We start from the raw sequence: 23,695 nt of genomic DNA, 5'->3' as shown, positions 1-23,695 counted from the left end.
TGGCACACAGGGGATACTGCTGCCCTAGGCAACTGCCAATATCGCCTGTGCCAGAATCCGCCACTGAGTATCCTTCATTCTTTTCACAGATGTGTGTAATGATAGTTAAGTAGGCATAAAACTGTAAGTTCCCCAATAACTGAAGGTCTGTGCCAGGGGCGATTCTAGGATTTTAGTCTTAGGGGGGCTCAGATCCTGACCTGAGCTTGAGCTTATGTGGTTCAGAAGAATAATTATTGCCTTAAGTGTGAGAGATTGCAAGTTTGAATCTCATTTGACAGAATAGTTTTTTATTAAAATTTCATGTATTTGAAATATCATGTATATTAGTAACAGTGGTATTTGGTTGTATTTTATGTCTGTGACTTTACTGGAATGGAGAATGAAGTGTGCATCTGTGACAGCTTTGCACGGCTCCAGGTGAAACATTGCCACCGGCTTATGACACGGCTCCACCATTGACTAGTACAGGGGTGTCAAACTCAATTCCTGGAGGGCTCTGGCCTTCCAGGAGTTGAGTTTGACACCCCTGGACTAGAAGGAAGGAATTAAAGTGACAACTATCTATTATCTATTAAAAAGCAGCAAATTAGAAGTTTATTGAGTTAATAGTGAATATGTGTTCCCTAATCTAAAGTGTTACCCAATTTTTTTACATTTGGTAAGGAGAGAAGGGGATGGAATAACCTTAGATTACTATAGCAGCAAATGTGAAGGATTTTTAAGGATGCTGTCAGCTAAGTTAATCACGAACCTTAAATATGTTCTAGAAATGTCTATGGTCCGAGCAGCTATCAAACCTCTCAGTGTCTCCCAGTTCTGAGATGCTGCTTCCCCCAAGCTCATCTCTGACTTCCTGCTCTGTCAGATTAAACATCACTTCATAAACTCTGGCATCTGACTTGATTTCTCAAACTTCCAGAAACTCACATAATTTTCTGAACATACTGCCTTCCTCACTGAAAGTAGAATTTTGAAGTACCCCGTTTTTCTAAACACAAGAGTCAGTTTCAGTTGCCTGTCAGACTGGATCAGGTTGTGTGAATGAAGCAAGAGTCCAAACTCCCATCCGCAAACATTACTTTTGACAGGAACGCTTGCAATCCCAGCCCAAACCACGTTCCCCGGGCCACTTCAAAATTGCACTTAGTTATTTTATCATTGCTATGCTCTGAACAAAACACATGTGAGTACAAGGCAACAAAGCACTGAAAAACTCATTCTACCTCACTATAATTTCTGGGACGGCCTCACTTATTCAGATTGCAGGTCAGTTGTTAAACTCAACGAGTCAGTCACATTGCTCTAAAGTACTTGTTTTCTCCAGAATTGAATGAAAGTTAGAAGAAGGGCATATGGGAAAAACGAGAAGTCTCGCAGAGTGTAAATTCACATCATGTCCTAGGCTGACTCACCGAGGAGGGGGGTGTATGTAGGTAATTTACTAAATGGAGGCAGTAACTGGTGATTTATTCAAAATATGACACTGGTAATATCGTCATAACATGGAGCGGCATGAAGAGAAACGGCGAGGGGACGTTAAATAAATCAGCCGGGCTGTGTTGCGCCAGAATACATGATGGATATTAATACACCTGTTTTTACTGTCTGTTGTTTCATTAAATCTACATTTGATACTTAATGTTGGGAGTCGAACTTACATCCCCTAACAATGTGGGATTTTGAATTAAAGCTACGAATGGCTCGACTCAGCTCTGTCGATCTCACTTTCCGGACCCGCCATCACACGAGCACCGCAGACTCTTGCTGTCCAGACCAATCGTTTTGAAAATGCCAGATCTGTATTAACACATGGTGAGCTTTTACAGCAGCAGTATGTCCGTCTGGTGTGTTTGTGTGCAGCAAAATTTTAACTGAATATCTTAATATAATAATAGTAGGTGACGTTTTGATTACTTGCTTTGTGCTTTTGTTACTCCATTTTTCCCCAATGTTCCATGGTTTTATTTCCCATCTCTAGCTGAGTGCGGCTCATCTGTCATCAACAATGAAGGGATTCTGCTATCACCTAATTACCCCATGAACTACGAGAACAGCCACGAGTGCATTTACAGCATACAGGTGCAGGCTGGGAAAGGAATCAACATTTCTGCCAGAACCTTCCATCTGGCCCAGGGTGACATTCTGAAGGTATTTCTAAATTTATGCCAAATTTGCACACCAAAGGTGGCACAGAAGTGCTTCTGAAGTGGCATTTAGGTGCCTTTACATAGACTGTTTAATGCTGCTCAGAGGTAGCTTAAATGCATTTACACAGCAATTACAACTGTATACTTTGATACAAGGGATTGATGTGGATCTGACATTATTTAGTCTGGCTTTTAGTCTTGGCATTGTGCCTTTACACTGAATTTTGAGCTGGCACAGAGCAGCCTTATCTTGGCTATGTAAAGATGCATCTTGTTACAGGACTGCAAAAAAATCTAATGTCATGCTACCTTTCTTTGGATAAACAACAAAAGTCTCACGCATTTACTCAACTTACTTCTATAGAATGCAAAAGGCAAAGACTATCTGGGTCATTATTTTGCAGTATATTTAAAGTGAAAGTGGACAGGGATTGCGAAGCTTAAAAAATTATGCAAAGTCACCATAAAATGTTGTAGAAGTTGTAAGTAGGAATCATGTGTTATAGTTCACGTCTTCTAAAGTCTAAAGTCATATGATAGCTTTGTGTGTGGAACAGACCAAAATCGAAGTTGATAAAGGTGATATATCATGAAAATCTGACTTTTCCAGGTTTTAAGTGCTATAATCAGGTCCCAGGATCTCAGGGATCTCGTTATAATATTACCGCCCCTTTATCTGTAGGTTTACACCCACGGCGCCGTCATTTGATTTTGCAAGCGACAACGGTGTACTAATAGCTCTAATGCCATGGTGAAAGTTCGAGCAAAACTGCTAACTGTTCTGTCTTTGGCTGCACAGATGAGCACAGAACACTATTTACAGTCCCAGCCTCAGAGGAGAAAAGAGAGCAGTGGATTTATTGATTTATTTAATGTATATTGCTGCTGCTACACAGATCTAAAATAAACATGCAATTTATTTCCCAGCTGTTTACCTTCACAGACATAACTGACTGTTTTTTGTAACTCATGTGTGTTTTTAACGTAAACTTGTGTGTGAATGAGAACTTAGTTTAGTACTCACATGCTGTGACAGCCGCTTTCTGTCCGTGTGCTTCGGATGTGTGCTCTCAGAAAACCGTATATCAGAAGTTTAAACTCATATGGTTTAAAACGCACGATTTCAGCACGATAAACATTATAATCAGAACCCAAACAGTTGTTTTTAGCAGGTCCAAGCTGTAATGTCACAGCTCTATTCTGGAAAAGGGGGCGGGGAGCAGCAGCTCATTTGCATTTAATGAGACAGGCCCGAAAAACAGCGTGTTTCTGCTTCCTCTCAAAATAGCCATTTTCAAAATTATATTATAAATTATTTGTGGAGTATTTTGAGCTGAAACTTCACAGACACATTCTGGGGACACCAGAGACTTATATTATATATTGTAAAAAGAGCCATAATATGTCTCTTTTAATCACTGATAATCTTCCACTTCAGTAAGCTTTTAACTATAACGACTGGATCATAGAGTCAATGGATTGAACTCTGGATCATTATGAGTTCTGAACTAATCATTTACATTTTATGGATGCATTTGGCAGACTCTTTTATCAGAAGTGAATTACAGTGAACGCAGTATAAGGCTGATGTCAAGAATTTCAATGAAAAGAAAACTATTTCAGTCTCTTCCACACACAAAAATTGCTTCAGTAAATGTTTTGCTCAAGCCATATGGACCTCTTTTATGAGGTCTTTTTGTAATTTTTGGCTAAAATCCTCAAACACTTTCATGCTCCACAGAGGAAACTAAGAGATATATATATTTTGTTATTTGTGAAAAGGGATTTAAAAAGTACAAGTTGTACCAGTTTAAATGTTCGTGTTCATGAATGTCACATACATTTTTATTTTTCCTTTCATCTTAAGACATACAGTATGTGATTGAGAGGATACAGCAGATGTTGCTATACACATCCAGATAATCAAAGAGCAAGAATACAAAGCCTATCTTAGAAAGGCTGTTCAAACAATATAGATATAGAACAAACATCAGGCAGCATTTTCTTTTTATCTTGCTTTTATTTGTGATCTTCATTTGATCTTGCTACCTTCCAGATCTATGATGGTAAAGACAATGCAGCTCACATGCTGGGGGCCTTCACCGGTTCATCTATGCTGGGTCTGACCCTCATCAGCACCTCCAATCACCTTTGGCTGGAGTTCTACAGTGATGCAGAGGCCACTGGAGAAGGCTTCAAACTGGTCTATTCCAGTAAGTTATTACACTGGCCCTATACACTGCACACACTTCTGCACACAAGGGCTTGACCTTAGTAATAAAGAAACTCTATTCACTCCAAATAAAGTGCCTGTCTTAATAAAGAGTGCCTGTCTCGCACGAGTCATCCACACATTGCAGAAGATTGACAGAAAGAAGGCAGTAGATGGAATGTTATTGCTTTATTTTGACCAACAGAGAGTTTCCTACGGGCAAGTGATAGTTGATGATGGCTTCTATATTATCAGCATATCTTGCATATTGCCACATTGGCCATTAGTGAGCCACTTTATGTTTTTCTTGATGATAGTGTGAGCAAAACAAATAAGATGCAAGGAAACATAATTTTACATGTTATTTCCAAACCATTTTATCCCAAACAGCTGCACAGTTCAGTGCTATCAGGCCATAAATAGCTGATAGCGGTACATAAGCTGATAGCATAGCTATCAAGGATTTATGAACTGAAATGAAATATTTTTATTCAACTAATGAAAAGATGCATGAAATCATATGGTTTTTCAGGAAAATCACAATTCACGATTTTATCACGATTCTGTCATGTTGGTTTTGCTATTTTGCAAGTTGTCTGGGCAGTACAGCCATACTAATTTCCCTATTTTAAAAACAAAGCCTTACATATATAAATATTAAATTTTAAATAAAAGATATTTAGGCCAAAGTGGGGAAAGATAAAAATCTTTGTCATTAAAAAAATATGAACAAAGATACACATTACAAATGCACATAATATGCAAATAAAACAAACAGTGCTTTATTTTTCAGGTACAGCGGGTGTATTTAGCAGTAGCACTCAAGAAATTGAATTAACAAATATAAAAATAAAACACTATATGCATTTTACTGTATAAATTATAACATTGATTCTTATTAAAGGCACTGTATTAAAGTTCTTCAGCCAAGAGCAGTGAGTGATTTTTCTCTTTGTGTTTTGTTGTATTAACTTTAAAGGGATTGTTCACCCAAAAATGAAAATTCTGAAATCCCTCACTCTCAAGTTGTTTTAAACCTGAATGAGTTTTTTTCTTTTGTTGAACATAAGTTATTTTGAAGAATGTAGGTGACCAAACAGTTGCTGGTCTCCAGTGACTTCCATATTATTTTTTTACTATCAAAGTCAATGGAGACCAACAACTGTTTGGTTACCCACATTCTTCAAAATATCTTCTTTTGTGTTCAGCTCAAGAAAGAAATTAATACAGGTTTGGGAGAACATGATAGTGAGTATCCACTGGTGAACTATCCACTTAATGACAAGTTGCAGCATGTTGTCACATCTAATATACAGGCACGCAGCCGTTTTTCTCTCAACTTTATCTCTCAATCTTTACTTTCACTTAAGACATAACCAACTGTTTTTTTATGTAAACATTGTGTGTTTTGAGAGTATTAGCGCAATCAGAGATGAAAGATAACTTAGTCCAGTAATCAGGCGCAATTTGACAGGCTTTTTAGTGTGTGCACGCTTCAGTTTTACGCATCCACGATCACGTCCAGTTTTAATTGTCCACCATCAAAAATTGTGATATCGCACACCCCTACTTGTATTGCATTTAGTCACATCTGCAATCTCTAGAAATATTAGGAGGGATTATTTATAAAATGTAACTGCATCACTTCGTACTCTTGCTCAATTCCAAAAGATTTAATTTCCTCAGAACTCAACAACCAATAGATAGGAAAAACTTTTTTTTTTTTACACAAGAAGGACATAACAAAAGCTTGAGAACACCTGAAACAATCAGCTTTTGGTCAGCTCAAAGGGATTATCAGAAAGTGGACCAGGAGAAACATGACTGTCTCTCTACTGACCTTGGCTTTGTTGGCCCAGAGCCAGAGTTGTGCAGGCACTTGGTCTGAATTCGGTGCGCTTTAATGCTATTGTGCTCGCAGTCTGGGGTTCAACAAGGTTTTAGTTCCACTGGGGGGTAAAGTATTAACCTGCTGGTGGGCTATCTCATTTGAAATCGACTAAATCCCTGTCTGTCTACGATTCCATTCCCCCTGAAGGATTAGCCATTTGAGTGTATAATAAAGGTCAGAGAGAGCCAGAGAAGCCTGGCCACTTCCAGTATCTAGATGTTGTAATTTAGAGGCCTGATCCAGGACAGGGGGTGAATGCAGCTGATTAAAATAGCATTGTTTATTTGGCTGAGTCCTAATCTCAACCCAAGCGTGCTGTGAAACTACGACCTGTAATCAACTAGCAATCAAAGTTGGGTGTCAGATTTTAGTGAAGTTGTTGCCTCCACCTACAGTTGATGCTAAGTGCTGTTGTGTTTATCTGTACTTAACAACTTGCAGCTTAATGGTGGACCGCTGATAAGCTGTACAAGTCCCCATGTGGTCATTTTAAGAGACCTTTTTTCTTTTTGAGAGCTGTGAACTCTGATATAAGAGGATTTTGCTAAACCATGAAGACACCCTCAGTCTTTGTAACACTTTAATAACTTTGTCAAAGTAAGGTTGATCGTGTTACAGAGCTGAAATGTGGTAATTAATAAATGTTATTGAATTAAAAAGCATCTTATAATGCTTGACTGATCATTACATATGTTATAGTAGTTATTGTATCAAAATTCTATCAATTGTTATTGCAAAAATGGCAAATGCCATCGAAAATTAAGTATGACTTAAGTGTATACTACTGTATATATTAATATTTGCGTGTATATGAAATCATAAAATGCTAGTGTTTGTTAGTAACTTATTAATGAAGGAACTTTGAAAATGTTGTACTTATTTAGTATTCTGTGATATACTGTGTGAGCTACCATGTGTTTTCGGCTATTTCTGAGTACTGGCTGTTTAATGATAATGAGTCATAGCTACACAATTAATAACAGGATGTGTTGCACAGTGAGAGTGTCTGTGCTTTGGTTCTGATTATGGCTCCAAATTAACCAAGCAATTAATCTTAATTGTTCTGCCTGCTTAGCAAGAGACCATCTCTGCCTACCAGCCCAGTAGGATCTAAACTTCAAATTGTTGCCGTTAATGATCACATTAATGGCAAACTTTTACAGCTTTGCCACAGAGCAGCATGAAAATATCCGGCAAAAGGAAAATTTCAGCAATCATCGCTGTAATGACCTCATAAAGCTGAATGTAGTTCGGTTTGTTCTCAGTCATATTCTGAATCTAGTCTTACACTTTTCATAGTTCTTCATTTTTGACAGGTTTAAACAGGAATATTTTAATAAATGGCTCAAGTACAATAGAAGCACTCTTCTTAAGAAAATATTGACATTGTCTTGAATCAAACAGCCATCAGTAATCTAACAGTCATAATGTCTTTCAGGTTTTGAGCTCTCTCACTGTGAGGACCCTGGGGTGCCCCAGTTTGGCTTCAAGGTCAACGACCAGGGCCACTTCTCTGGCAGCACCATCACCTACAAGTGCGACCCTGGGTACACATTGCACGGCAGCGGCGTGCTCAAATGCATGACGGGAGAGAGGCGGGCCTGGGATAATCCTCTTCCTTCCTGCATCGGTAAGACTTCAGTGGCTCAAAATGTGTAGAAAAGATGTGCAGTAAATTATTAGAGTACTTCAAAGCAGGGTCAAAGTCATAGATGATTATAATCAGAATAAGTACAGTCTTTAAATTCTCTCAGCTTTGACTATTGTGTGAAAATACAAAGTCACTATTTCATAAATCTTGGATGATAAAAGCCTTTCCACATCAATAAATTTTGCAGCCTTATGATTCTGCTGAAAGAATGTAAGTGATTTCTTTGTAACAGCACTGCTATTTGCATCCTTGTAGTCTGCTAAAGCCAGAAAACCCACAGTAAAATGTATATTTGATGTTGTACAATGAACGTGACTTGCAGGGTAATGCATATGTTCTATTATTTTGCATGGTGTGCTTATATGCAGGTAACCTCGTGAAAAAGCGACTCTTTGCATTGATCCTGATCACTCTGTCTGGGTTTATTTTGCAACATAATATCCAGTAAACTGTACATTAAAAGTATTATTATATCATATCAAATCATATCATATTATATCATATTATTAAAGTAATGATTTCAAAGACTTAAGAAGGAGAAAAGGAAAAGGAAAAAAGAATGAGCTGTTAATTTAGGTTGTCAGACGCTGAAGCTCTTTTCAAATATCTTTTGAATATTATCTTTGGATTTCAAATATCTGTTTATTAATATCCAATGTAAATGTCCCAGTACAAATATAGACTAATGTACCGAATTGGCCCGAATATAAGACGACCCTGATTATAAGACGACCCCCCTTTTTCCAGATGTACCTTTTGGAAAAAGGCTTTTTAAAAACCAAATCTTGTTTTTTCTCAGTAAAACACATTTTGTCTTCAATTATTTTCATATTGCATATTTTTCCTATTTTAATTTTTGTTTTGAAAGTATGGTAAAATGTACCAACAATCACATATAAAAAATACACACTTTTTTATATACCATATGGTAAAATGTACCAACAATCACATATAAAAAATACACACTTTTTGATATACCATAAAAAAAAAAAAAACAGGTATCCCATCTGAATTAGGACATCTAATAGTAGCCTACCCAAATCTTATTAACAGTGGAAGTTTAATCTTACTGTAGTCTTCAAATCTGGGTACTGTCTTACGTTTTAAAATCACAAAGAGTTTGGTCCCATCAGGCTAACGTGACAGTCACGACTCATGCAGCTGTAAGGTTTTCTTTTTCTTTTTGTTTTTACTCGCGATCTTTACAACACGCATTACGTTACGTATTTCATGGCACACTTGTTTTATGCTTATTTGGCGCCACCTATTGTTGTGGGTGTATTATTGACATGTCAAAGTCTAGACCCTGAATATAAGACGACCGCGTTTTTTCAGATGTGTTTCCAAGAAAAAAACATCGTCTTATATTCGGGTCAATACGGTAATTGTTCCTATCACCACCATGTATGTGGCTATGAATTTAATAATGCTCTAGGACTGTAACTGTTGTACATGCAAAATAAAAAGTACAGTACATAGAAGTTACAAAGGATCATTACCGTTAACAGTGACTCAGTACAATATATTGGTCAAATTTGTTCACAACCAGAGGAATCATGTGGATGATTTAAAGGTTTCAAGGTTGTGCTGTATACTGACATTTCTGATGTTGTACTTGAAGGAAAAGAGGTCATAAAGCAAAAAAGTGCAAATATACGAATGTTGTAGGTTAAAGGAACAACACGATTTATATATAAATTAACATATTAAAAATTACAATTAATTGTAACACTTTATTTTAATTCTCACTATTAACTAGCATGCATATTACTAGCATATTGGCTGTTTATTAGTATTTATTAAGCATATATTAAGGCTTAATGCCTGCATATATTAATATGTTAATGTCTGCATGACCATATTTTAGATCCCTTAATCCTCTGGGGTCTTGAGGGGATTTTGGGGCCCTGGAGAAGTTTAGACATGCCCTGACATTTGTGCTTTTTTCTGTATCTTAAAAACATAACATAACATCTTAAAAGCACAGAGTTCTGTTGTTATTACGAGTGTATACAAATGAAAGTAGTAATTTAAGTTCTCTTCTGCGTTATCAGGAAAAAATGCCACAAAACGCGCCGGCGCATTTGTCGACCTCAGAGAAACTTAACAACTACCTTACTACCTATTAATAAGTAGCAAATTATGAGCTTATTGAAGTAAAAGTCGTAGTTAATAGTTAATAGTGAGAACTGGACATTAAAATAAAGTGTGACCCAATTAATGTCAAATGTACAAGATGACATTATAAAATCAGTAATTGTCAATTATAAAAAATAGTAATAATTGTCGATTTTTTGTTATTCATGCTTTCTTTTGACTTTTGAAAAATTCAAGAAATATTATTTAATGCAGACAGGTAAATTCATGGACTACAGAACGTATTCTATTCTTATTAGAAATAATGATCTCTTTACCTCTTTAACATCCTTTTAGTGCATGGACAATTTTTGTTGTCATAGAAACCACATTTAAACTTCGGTATTGGCGAGTATGCATCATTCCATCCTGATCTCTCCTTGTGGTTATCATAACTGAGCTCAGTGTTGCTCTCAGCTATTTGTCATCATTATCAAGGGCTGCAGTATAAGCCCCTCCCCATTTCTGTAGTTAGCAAAGCTACAATATTGCTCATATCTTGCACAAGAAAAAGCACCGTAGAGCTTTTAAAAGGCAGCAAAATAGCACAATAGTAGAAATCCTTCTTAAATGAATACAAACGGCAAATGTTTCTTGACAAAATTAGCAGTGGTGGAAGCCCCTCGCACCATCTGGGATTAATGGTGCAGGTTGTTAATATTATAGTTAATGCAGGGGGTCTCGGTTGAGCTATGGAGATGATTCTTCATCAAGCGTAGCACATGAGGGGTTGAGATAGGACTGTGTGCTGCTATTACTTCCTTCATTTTCCTGATGAATGGTGATTATGGGGATATAGCCTCCAATGAGTTGGATATTGGTATGTCTACTGACCCCAGATCAGATTTGCTCACTATTAGATTTAGTCTTAATGAGGTCTGATTAGACTCAAAGCGCTCGTCCAAATTGCTTCCGCACAGCAGATGTAGATAAAACACAATGACTTTCTTGTGTTAAACACAGAGATTGTTTTTTTACTCACATTTGTCTAATTTCTCCGTCAAAACTGATGGTAGGCTTGCAAAATTCTAATCAGCCCTAAAGTTTCAGGCTGATATTTTGCAGGCTTATCTGCCAGCATTAATAATACATACTTAATAATGTGGAGGATATTTCACTTCCTTTGACAGGCGAAATGTGCGGGTCATTTGATGTGACCTTTTGCAAAAGTGAGATATATCAAAATAGTGAGAAGGCGTATCCTTTTCGCCATTCCCTTTTTTTTTTTATTACAGATGAAATATTTAAGTATTTTTATATTTTTTCATTCAAGTCCACAGGTAAAGGGTGTGAATGAGACCTTCCAATTCACCCGTTTCTGCAGAGGAGGCTACACCACCGCAATGCTAAATCAGCATTCCTCTCAGCAGCAGTGCCATAATCTGTGGGCTGAAGCGCACAGTCATAAACACACCTAGCGTGAGACAGCTCAACATGGCATGTTGTCATAATTGCGCTAAGAGAGGACATACAAATTTTCAGCCTCAAAACCAGAGGGCCCCGTCAACTTCCAATCTTCCTGCACTGATTTTCAACGCGTGAGCAGCCAATCAGGGGTGATTGAGCACTCCTAAAAGTCCAATGACACGTGATTGAGCCGCTGTTTGATGAGCGATGAACATGGCAGGATGTTGGTTTAGCGAGAGGCTGGGGAGGAATACGTTTGGAAGATGCCTCTATTCCGGATGTCTAAAAACACTCTAATGTTCAGATTAATCAAGTCGCAATCTGAACCTTGTTATTCAGGCTTCATTGAGCTGTGCGTCCATTGTTTGTCATGTAGATGGTTTATGCAAATGAGGCTCTGTGACAGGAATTGCTGAAAAGGGAATCATTAAGAAACAGTGCATGTCTCTCTCGAAACTGTTCCTCCCGGCCCTTGCCGTTTTTTACAAGAGGGAGAATGGGAGAGACAGGATAGGGGAAGATAGAATAGGGGTCTGAGGGGAAAAGAGAGTGCCTGCAATTAAAGTTTCCTAATAAAGTGCTTGTGAAAGCCGACTAATAATGAACCGAGTACAGAGGGCTAAAGTGGCAAGTCTGAATGCCATCAGGAGGCATCAAAATGGATGTCAGGCTCATTTGTTCTTTTGATTGATGCTCTGACTTGAAGCTGACAAATCACCATGGCTGCTTATTGGGAATTTGAGGAGAATAGAGGAGTGGTGAAACAGACGAGGTGAAACAGTTCCAGTCTTAGCCACCATTGTTGCGCGTATTTCCAACTATGGGTACTTTTAACCTTATGGACTTTTAGATATTAAACTTCCTTAAAATACACTTCAAACTCAGTATAATACAAAATACAACTCAAACTTGGTTGTTTCATAGCTAGCATTTTATTAATCCTAAAGATACACATTTTATAAATAAAATAAGGTGTCTGCAGGTGCAGTGTGAATTTTATATTTAATATTTAAAAAATATATATATTATATACATAATTTGAGTTTATTACTGTTCCTCCCAGAACAGTTATAGACAAAATATATAAATATTTTATTAGCATTACGTCTAAAATGTAATATTTTCATTTTTTCTGATGGATTTTGATATTTTCAGAATTGTTTGTTACGGGAGGTCAACATAAAAAAAATGGTATTTACAGTGAACTCCAGCACTGATATAGTCAGAAATGTGTCAAAATGAAGAGAAACATTTGAATATTTTAGTAAGAAAAACACGCCTGAAAGTTATGTAGTGTTTTTTTTTGTACTGTCAGTTTAATAAAATAAGCTTTAAGAAGCCTGCACACCAGACACTGAAGACGATTGAGATGCCTGTGGAATCACACATCAAAATGCATATGTTTACATCAGATTTTATTCTTCAGATTTTATTAGAGATAAAATAAATAAGTATGTTTAGTCTAATGGGACTGTTTCCAACCGCAGTAAAAACCAAGCTTCAATACATGACACATTGCTGACTGTAACTGACTGAGTTACAGGCTTTATCAATATATATTGATCATATAAAATAAAATACGAGCTAAACAGGGATGCTGGGAGAGGTAACTGGCTCAGTGCAGTTTAAAAGCTAAATCTGAATTATTCAGCTTCAGTAGTTCAGTTCCCCTCTTGGTTTTTACATACATCTTTTTTCGACTTTTTTCAAATAATAAATAAATTGTTATTCTGCATGTTCCAGAAACTTTTTGCACTGTGTTTAGATGTCTGAAAACCTCACGGTGCTTTATTGATCTAACTGCGCGTTTTACACTGCTTTTTATTCTCAGACTGCCCCACTCGTGTTGTGCTTGTTTGCCAGGCACCCCTAATTATTTCAGTGCTTGCCTGCAAATCTTCAGGGCCCATGATGTGTTTGTACAAGTGTGAGAGTATGCATAAACTGACTACTGTTTAATTCTTCTTCTCAATTCTCTTTCTGTCTCTTCCTCCCACCCCATTTTGTCCTTTGTTTTTCCCCAGCTGAATGCGGTGGACGTTTTAAAGGGGAGACATCAGGACGCATTTTGTCGCCAGGTTATCCGTTCCCCTATGACAACAATCTGCGTTGTACCTGGGTCGTCGAGGTGGATTCGGGCAACATCATCAGGTGCCGATAAGTATTTGCTTCCAACTGTCCATCTGCTGTCCGTCTTCCTCTAGAGTTAGGGATTGGAACATTACCGAGCCCATAAGAATGCAGCTAGCAAATTTAGCTGAGACTAGAGGTCTTTATCTATTAATAAAGCTCTAATGGCAGACCTGGCCAGTGATGTACAGAGAGAAGAGGAGACATCAGATGAGCTGATGGTACCTCGTAAATCTCTTTGTTTACCACCTGCACGGCCAAATTCATTATAAAGCTTAAAACGCTGTTGCACCTTTAATGTTGCACTACAACCTAAAAATGTGTCCTCTTTCCAATTCTCTCTGCAGCAAAAGCTTTTTGAAATCACATAGCATTCATTATTTATTCATCTGCGGCTGATGTCTCGATCAGACCAGATTGCTAAAGTGTTATCAAGGACCGCCGCTCAGAATGGAGATGTGATTGTTCTCCTCAATTATTGAACCCTGGAGCATAATATTTGTGATATGATTGTCTGACACTACCTTTGTGTGATTCGTCACGCCTCTGCAAAGAATTTTGAGCATTCATTTCTGCCAAATCAAGCAAATCTTTTATCTACTGTATTCCAAGTAAATATCGAATAATCTGCTGAGCGATTTAAATAGGGAACACTTAGTGTTATCTAGTATCATTGAGATAATATTATAGTTTTTTTTATGAATTTGTTTTTATATTTATATTTTCTCTTTTCATTTTCATTTTAGTTAAAGTTGTAGTCATTTTGTTGCGTTTTTGTCTTGTCTTTTGCTGTTTTTTAATGTCTATAAAGTTTTTATTAGTTTTTAATTAAGTTGTACTTTGTTATTTTAGTATATGTGACCCTGGACCACAAAACCAGTCTTAAGTCGCTGGGGTATATTTGTAGCAATAGCCAAATGATTGATTTTTCTTTTATGCCAAAAATCACTTGGATAATAAGTAAAGATCATGTTCCATGAAGATATTTTGTAAATTTACAACTGTAAATATATCAAAACTTAATTTTTGATTAGTAATATGCATTGCTAAACACTTTATTTGGACAACTTTAAAGGTGATTTTCTCAATATTTTGATTTTTTTGCACCCTCAGATTCCAGATTTTCACATAGTTGTATCTCAGCCAAATATTTTTCTATCCTAACAAACCTTACATTAATGAAAAGCTTATTTATAAAACTTATTTATATTCATCTTTCAGATTTCGAAAAATTGCCCCTTATGACTGGTTTTGTGGTCCAGGGTCACATATCAAGATAAACTACATGAAAATGAGCACTATTGCTTACTAGTTGAAATTAAGTTGAAGTTTTTTTCAGTTAACATTTATTTAATTTCAAGTAACAAAAGTGGTTTTAAGGGTCTTAGTTCTAGTTAACTATAATAATCTTTGCATGCTTTTTGTTTTATGCATTGGAAGAATAATGAACGACACATCTGTCGTATGTCAGACAGTCCTTTGTTTCTGTCGCTGTACATTGTGCATCTAATGAAGCATGACTTGTATCACTGGATACATCTACATGTATTTATTTTTATATTAACAGCCTGCAGTTTTTAGCCTTCGACACCGAAGCGTCCCACGACATCCTGAGGGTATGGGACGGGCCTCCAGAGAATGAGATGTCTTTGAGGGAGGTGAGCGGCTCTCTGCTGCCTGAGAACATCCACAGCACCCTCAACATGGTTACCATTCAGTTCGAGACAGACTTCTATATCAGCAAATCTGGATTTGCCATAGAGTTCTCAAGTGAGTTTATTTATTTTTTAGCATTCTAATTAGAGTCCTGTATTTCGATTGACATCATACATACAGTAACTGCTCATAAGGTGTTAACTGACTGTTAATTGGTTTGAATGTGATTACAGGTTCAGTGGCCACTGCCTGCAGGGATCCAGGAGTGCCTATGAACGGCAGTCGTAATGGAGATGGTCGGGAGCCTGGAGACATTGTGACCTTTCAGTGTGATCCTGGGTATGAACTCCAGGGAGAAGAAAAGATTACCTGCATACAAGTGGAAAACCGCTACTATTGGCAACCAAGCCCTCCTGTCTGTATAGGTAAGGGTTTATATTGGAATTTAATTAAAGGAATGAATCTGTTAGAATGAGTATTTGGCTTTAGAATTATACAGGCTTTACCACGGCTACACGAACGTAACACTGCATTCAATCAATAATATTAAATAAACATTACAATTAAATAAACTAATTTTATTTAAAAAAAATAAAAAATAATTTATTTTATGGTCATTTTCAAAGATTATAATTAGCAAAAATCATGTGTGACACAATTAAACATTCACATTTTAGTCATTTAAATTAGTTCATTTTGTACTATAATATATTGACTACTAAGTTATTGCCAAATTATGTCTTTAATTGTTGTACGACTTTAATTGTTAGATACAGTCAAAACGATTTCTGATACATGTGTATAAAACTAGCTACTTATAATAAACATATAGTATCTAACAGTTCACTCAACAAAACATGGGATTTATACGTTTTTCAGGGATCAGGGATTTGTGTCCCTGATGCTTTCAAAAGGCATGATACACCAAAGTGTACTTTTTTGTGCTGATCTGTAAACATTAGACAAAGCCTCATACATAAGAAGTATTGTTTTACTCATTTTCATAATGCATATTCATGATTTTGAGACATCTAAGAGGCTGAGTTAATTGGTACATATTGCTTTAGATGTTGACAACAGAACTTGTGTCTAAAAAGTGCTCTAAAATTAGGCAGTTTTTATCAGCCCATTCTCATGAGTTATATGCAAACTGAGGGCCCCGACACAATTGAGATTCCTTATCATCTCAGTGACATGAAAGTGTGCCCAAATGAGTGAATATCAAATTACGAGATGCAGATTGTCTCTTCCCTTCAAAAGATACATCATTTTGGAAGCAGGAAAGTGAGGGTACAGAATTTTCGTTTTATCCTTTCATATTCTAAATAACCTTTCTCTCTTGCTGTAGTTCTCATTCTCATATATAAGATATGAGCGTTTTACATGGCCTGGTTCCTCAGAGGAGCTTAAAATGTTCTCAGTATCTCTGTCTCTGCATGTTCACTCCAGCACTCTTTCTCTGGGCTCCTGGTTCGCTTGCACAGATGTTCAAGCCGCATGTTTTAATAAGAGATTCTCCTCATGTGTTACTAATGCCCATATGCTGCTGATATGAGTCCTCTGTGTTTTCCCAGCTCCATGTGGGGGCAATCTCACCGGTTCCTCTGGGTTTATTCTGTCACCCAACTTCCCTCATCCATACCCACACAGCAAGGACTGTGACTGGCTCATAGCCGTCAACTCTGACTACGTCCTGTCTCTTGCATTCATCAGGTAAAGAAATCTATAAACTACTTTGTATGGCTGTGGTACTGCTTTAGATTATTGAATAATGCCATCTTTGTTCTTTTTTTTATCAGTGGTGCAATAATTTAATTGAATGCAGATATGCATGTATATATAAAGGAGATATGTTTACATATTTTTTATATATTTTTCTTATATATTTATATACTGTATGTATATATATATATATCTTCTTATATATTAAATAAATAGATTATATATTTTCAGTGTTTTTAAAAATGAAATATATTCTAGAACATGTCTTGGCTGAATTTTGAAGATGTGTAATAGAAAATTCTTATGCACTATTTATGGACAATCAGATATAAGCAGTTTCAGGGTAGCATTTGTGGCAGAATGTAGAAGGAGGTTTGCATACTTTCCATAGGTGCTCAGGAAGTTTTGTGAATGCAGACAGTGCAGTTCTTTGTCACAAGGTCAATATCAGCCGAACCCTCTGTTGTGTTGGGGTCAGCGGGATTTAAATGGTGGCCGATGAGACATTAAGATGCACTATCGGAAATAATCTTGCAGTGCTCATATTCCTGGCCTTTCGTTTATGCCCTCACTTGAGCTATAATATCTCAAACTGATAAGTTCACGAGTTCATTGAGAGGCTGCTGTGTCATAACGCTGAATTCAAAATGAGTGCCCACGGTGTCCTTCGACATGGCCACAGTCGACATGTTGAGTAATTATGTAGCGGCGACTGCTATCACTGTCTGAATTAAAATGCATTTCATGTCTGGGAGAGTTAATGAGCCCAGCTGGAATTCTTTGCTCATTTTGTCTGTAATGAACATGACGGTGTTTTTTTGTTTTTTTTTAAGCTTCCCCTCGTCTTGCCTTAAAGGTGTAGAGCGGTGTCTCTGCCTTGAGTGATGTGACCAATTAGTCTGAAAGCAGGGTTGATAAATTTCCTTCACAGTCCAATCATGTTGCTAATTATGTCCATTTTTCATTTAGCCAACATGTAGCGACGCTCAAGCCGCAAGCAGGATTCTCCGTCCAGCCGGGGTCAGCGTGGGGTTAAGTTCAAGTGCTGTTGGAGTTTGTTGTATTTGACAGTCGCCGTAGTCCTCCTTCCATGTTAATGCTAATAGCGCCGCTAGCATGCGATTCCCTTCTACCTGGATCAAAGGGTGTCGTGAGGGTCTAGTCCAGGTGTGAGTGCATGGAATATTAAGCAGGATTCACACGCACTCAGCGGAAAAAGAAGTGCTTAGGTTTCAACATTTCTCCCTCTGTATATCTGTTTCTCACGCTCGCACTAGCAGACTTTGAAATATCGGCGACTGTTGAACGTTTAAACTTTGCCTCCTCTTCCCTTTGACTCATCATCTAAGAGCAGTTCTTTTAATGACATCAATAACTCCAAAACAGTCTTCCGTTCTGCCTGTGTGTCACAGTTTAGAACATTCATCAAAACAGGAGCTGCCATTTGAGGTTGTTTTGTGAGTTTCCTGTGCCTAATATTTTTCAAAACCTTCACAGCTACTAGTTAAAGCCATACATCAGCCCCAAAACAGACAATGAAGAACTTTTTTTTCTTTTTTTTTTTTACCCAGCCCAGCAGGTAGTGTCATTCTCATGGTTGGCGTTACATTTGAAATAGCATCTTTCTCAGTGAAATTTCGTCCTCTCCGAGTAAATAAGCATTTTGGAGTTCTGCCAGAAGGGCAATGTCTCAAACAGGTTTCTAATAAATAGCTCTCATTCGGTTCCATCTCAAAGACTTTCATTACACAGTCCATTACTGACTTCTTTCTCCTTAAAAAATCCACAATATGAAATATGTCCATAATGAAATTGGAACTGAACAATATGCGCACACCACCCCTCCGAAAAATGTGACCTCTTTTAGTAACACTACAAATGTAATCCCAGCCGGGTGTCTCTGTATTTAGAAACAGTACAGTTTGTGCTATCAATCTGATTACCACAGAAATAATTGTTTTCTGATTGACAGCTACAGAGGGTATTGAGTGGGGAAAAAGCCCAATGCATCTGTTTATCAGAAATTAATGACTTTTTTAATGTGGTGTAAAGGATCTTATGCTGTGTATGAGTTATCCTATAATAACCCCTAAGCAGTGGATTCTGACGCAGTGAAGTGTGGAAGGCATGCTTAGCATTCTCTCTCTGCATATTAAGGGGAAAAGGGGGTGTAAATCTGATTCAGTCACTATCCATCTCATGCAAATGACTCCACTGATGGGCGAGACCCTATCATTGCACCTTACTGCAAATGAAAAGATGCAAGTGTTTATATGTGGGACTCTCTGTCTTTGCAATCTCAGAGCATAGCTGAGCTGCTGATACTGTGCTGGGAGATTTTACATCTGAGTTTTAGAAGTGTGTGAACGCTGGCATTTAGTGCCTGGTTATTTACTGTATATGTTCGACCTTAATGTGCAACTGTTATGCAGGCCATATGGATATACAAAACCTATATCTTACACAGCAAGTTAGCATGCATAACAGGTGTTTAGGTGGACAAGTATCTAATCCGCTCTCCTCTCTTTGTAATTCCATTTTATTTTAAGTAGTTTTGTGGTTTGGTTGGAAGCACCTAATTAAAACTACATTATGAAGATGATAGATTTTAGATTATGTGAATAAAATTTCACACACACACCCAGACACACATGTATATATTATTTTTGATGTTGTAGTTGGTCTCCCTCTCCCCTATCACTCTAAAACAGGCTCCACTTGCTTTGTACATATTTTACTTTATACTACCGTCTGCAGAGTTGATCTCAGGACTCGAATAGCCAGATCACAGTCTAGCTTTTGATCCCTCTATTCATAAAACTCCTCTTTGATCATCTATCCTAGCTTCAGCATAGAGCCCAACTACGACTTCTTGTATATTTACGATGGACCGGACAGCAACAGCCCACTGATCGGTAGCTTTCAGGACAGCAAGCTTCCAGAACGAATAGAGAGCAGCTCCAACACCATGTACCTGGCCTTTCGCAGTGATGGCTCTGTCAGCTACATCGGCTTCCACCTGGAGTACAAAGGTAGACCCTGACATTTCAAGACCCGAAATGTCTAAACCTTTAATTAAATACGGTATATTACACATATATTGGACAGCAACGCGAAGTCGAGTTGTGAAAAAGTGAATTTAATTGTGACTGGTATTCAGCTGATGGTTTAAAAAAATAGTTCACCCAAAAAGGAACATTCTTTCTTCATTTACTCACTCTTACCTATTGTCTTTTCCCTCAGAACATAAAATAGAATTTTTTAAGAATTACACTTCATAGTTCATAGTTACCAGACAAGCTTCAAAACCCCCGAAAAGTCTTTTTCTTTGAAGTAAAATGTGTTCATGTTGTAAATAAATCTCAGTTTCAACCAATAACTGTTCATTCTGCAAGCTAAGATATGCCTAAAGTGATTTGCAACCCTTACTTTTCCTGCACCTTCTCTCCATCTCACACAGCTAAGCTGAGGGAGTCATGCTTTGATCCTGGTAATGTGATGAATGGCACTCGGTTGGGCAGTGACTACAAGCTGGGCTCCACTGTGACCTTCTACTGTGAGGCAGGCTACGTCCTCCAGGGCTATTCCACGCTTACCTGCATTATGGGTGATGATGGCAGGCCTGGCTGGAACAGGGGGCTGCCCAGCTGTCAAGGTAGAGTCTGCAAGTAAAGATGGATGTGTAAGAGAATCTCTGAGAATAAACATTTTGGGCCTGCTGCTGCAGACCAAACAAAATTAATCAAACTCGTAAAATGACTTGAGCATGCTGCGCTAGCCAAGATCAGTTCTATCAAGGCTGGTGTCTCAAAAATAGCAGTTCATCATAAATGTTGAAGCACAGAGTAATGAGTGATCTGGGTGTTTATGTCAACAGCACCATGTGGAAGTCGCTCTACTGGGACAGAAGGAACCGTGCTGTCACCTAATTTCCCGAGGAACTACACAACGGGACAGAGCTGTGTGTACTCTATCTCTGTACCCAGGGAGTTTGGTGAGTAACTTTAAATCCGAAACAAAATTGGATGCAGTTTCGCCACTTTTAGCAAAACGCAGCAAAGCCAAAACACAGTGGCGTTATACATTTAATGTGTTTGGTGTATTCAGCATACAAATTATAAGGGCTTTTTCTGACAGCAATATTATTTTGGGTGAATTGGGCATCTCTCTTTATTTTGTCTGAATATGGTTTTAAACGTTTAACCATAACATGTTTAACACACACAGCTCTACTTTAAATTACAAATCTTGAATACCTCATCATGTCTTGTACATATGACACTAGTACATACAATATGGCTTCAAATTAATGCTCACAGTCATTTTGAGTTATTTTGAATATCATACTTTATAATTACTAGTAAACAGTATGCCCTTGTAAAAAAGATGTGTGCTTAATTGAATGTACACTTGTAATGTACATAAAATTTTGAAAGTAAGACTGTACTTATAGATAATATAATATTAATTAAATAAAAGGCCACTTAAGTGTACTTAGAGTCAATTTTCATGACTGTTTATTACTTAAGCTACTTTAAAGTACAGTTTAAATCATTGTTTGTCTTTTGTTGTTTTCAAGGACAATAGAAGTAGTTATGAAATTACATATGAAAATGTGCTTAAGATCTACTTAAAGGGTTAGTTCACCTAAAAATGAAAATTAGCTTGTGTTTTACTTACCCTCGAAGCATCCTAGGTGTATATGACTTTCTTCTTTCAGGCGAATCCAGTCGGAGTTATATTAAAAATTGTCCTGGCTGTTCCAAGCTCTATCATTGCAGTCAGCGGGTGTTGTAGTTGAACAGTCCACAGGTCGTCAAATAAAGCTCGCGCATTCATAATAAAATGTGCCGCAGACAGCTCCGGGGGATGAATAAAGGCCCCCTGTAGCGAATCCATGTATTTTTGTAAGAAAAATATCCATATTTCAAATGTAATAAACACTTTTCTCTCAATTCCGTTATCTGTCATACACGGAAGACGTTCTGGCTAAAAGAAAGCCACTTTGTTATCTCAGTCCTGTCCCAAGAAAGCTGTGGTGTTATGAGGTATGTGGTGTTGAAAACCCTCCTCTGTAAATGTTGCTGTCAGTTTAGCTGTTATGGGGATTTTGGACGTCCCTCACAAGCATTGTTTGGAATTATGTGAGCGGTATGTGATGTCTCCCTCGAGGCCTCTGGTCATTGGACTGCTCGCACTCTGATAGAAGGTCCTAAACGAAAAGTGAAAAACATTATAGCTGTGCAAATGAAAAGGCGTGAAAATGAATAGTCAGCAGCTGAGGTGTTTTAGCCCCTGAAATGCATACATCACACCATTGAACTCGCCATGCCATTTTAAACATTGGCATATGTACACATAGTATTAAACATACTGTGAAATATTGCCTGCCTGTTCAGTTCTAAACATAAATATTGACATATTCAAATTTCTCTACTATACTCTAAAGTATTTCTGTCAAATGTGCGGGATACAGATTGTGGCAATGCTTTTTTCTTTCTTTCTAGAACCAACAGCAATAAAAATATCAGTACCAGCATATAAATACAAGGGAAACAAGCATATTTGACATTTGGGCAAAATTCAGAACTTAATAGGAATAGTTCACTCAAAAATGAAAATTCTGTCATTATTTACTCACCCTTATGTCGTTCCAATATTGTATGATGTTATTTATTTCTTCTGTGGAACAAAAAGATGATTTTTTTTAAATACAATAAATGTCAATGAAACGTTCTTCCAAATCTTCTTTTATGTTACACAGAAGAAAGAAAGCCATAAAGGTTTGGAACAACAGGGTGAGTAAATTGTGACAGAATTTTTTGATGATTTTATTTTTTGAGTGAACTAGCCATTTAGAAATTGCCTTAATTTTAAATGCAGGAATTAATTTGTAATTTAAAAGGCATTCTTAATTCAAATCCGAATGGTGCACAGACTTGTTGCTCCTAGGGACAAAGTAATTGCTCAGGTATTTAGATGGATTTTAACCCCAGGTAAATAGTACCTGAGATCTAGACATAAACTATTGCATCAATATGTCTTGTTCCCCTGAGCTGCAGTTCAAGCCATTAGTAATGATTGGAATTGCAAAAGGGCTGAGGTTCTTTTACATTAACAAATAATTAGTAAACCATGCCTATCTTTCAAAGTGATATCGCTTAAGGTTATCTGCAAAGGTACATCCATTATGTTCAATTAACAGGCAAATGTCACATAGTGTGTAACATAGTGTGTTTAAAAAATGAATAAATGTGGTCTTGGGCAAAATACTGTGCAACACTTAACCGAGTGCTGCTTTAATTAGTCCTCTTTGAGTTCGGTGTACATTGATCATAAGCAGTTCTGTTAGTTCAAATCACTCAATGTGCAAGTTAAACAAGTTCATGGTAATAGAGCAGAAGAAAGAAAAACGAACACAAATAGACTGTGAAAAAAGAGAGAGAGATAAAAGAAATCCAGGACGGGAGATCCATGAGTCTAGTTTGTGCTGATGCTGCTGAGCCTCTACATGGTGGACACCTGCTGGGAGGGGGAGCATTCCATTATCATGCACCTGAAGTATCGTCAAACATCCAGGCCAAGAGAGGGAACGATTAAAAGCTTAAAATGCTTTGTAGAACAAAGCCTGGGCTGAGCGCTTGTGTTTGAGTGGAGAGAAATATCTTATGGTTGTCATAAAAGCTTTTGTTTCGTCATATTCAAAAATGGCATGGAGGCAGATCATATAAGCCAGAGAA

At 37.4% G+C, this 23,695-nt stretch overlaps 1 protein-coding gene across 1 annotated transcript in view; it reads left to right on the top strand.

The window, feature by feature from the left end:
- Positions 1–23,695, top strand: part of LOC107570536 (CUB and sushi domain-containing protein 3-like) — a gene marked incomplete at both ends in the record, with an annotated part of 308,112 nt that overhangs the window by 201,064 nt on the left and 83,353 nt on the right. The window contains 10 exon segments of the mRNA XM_016256763.1: positions 1,982–2,151; positions 4,207–4,363; positions 7,692–7,883; positions 13,472–13,598; positions 15,145–15,347; positions 15,467–15,658; positions 16,808–16,946; positions 19,800–19,987; positions 20,416–20,610; positions 20,833–20,949. Of these exon segments, the coding sequence (XP_016112249.1) occupies positions 1,982–2,151; positions 4,207–4,363; positions 7,692–7,883; positions 13,472–13,598; positions 15,145–15,347; positions 15,467–15,658; positions 16,808–16,946; positions 19,800–19,987; positions 20,416–20,610; positions 20,833–20,949 (1,680 nt within the window).

Source organism: Sinocyclocheilus grahami, unplaced genomic scaffold, assembly GCF_001515645.1.
Source record: "Sinocyclocheilus grahami isolate Dianchi unplaced genomic scaffold, SAMN03320097.WGS_v1.1 scaffold1471.1, whole genome shotgun sequence".
NCBI lineage: Eukaryota > Metazoa > Chordata > Actinopteri > Cypriniformes > Cyprinidae > Sinocyclocheilus > Sinocyclocheilus grahami.
This window is presented reverse-complemented; position numbering and strand designations above follow the sequence as displayed.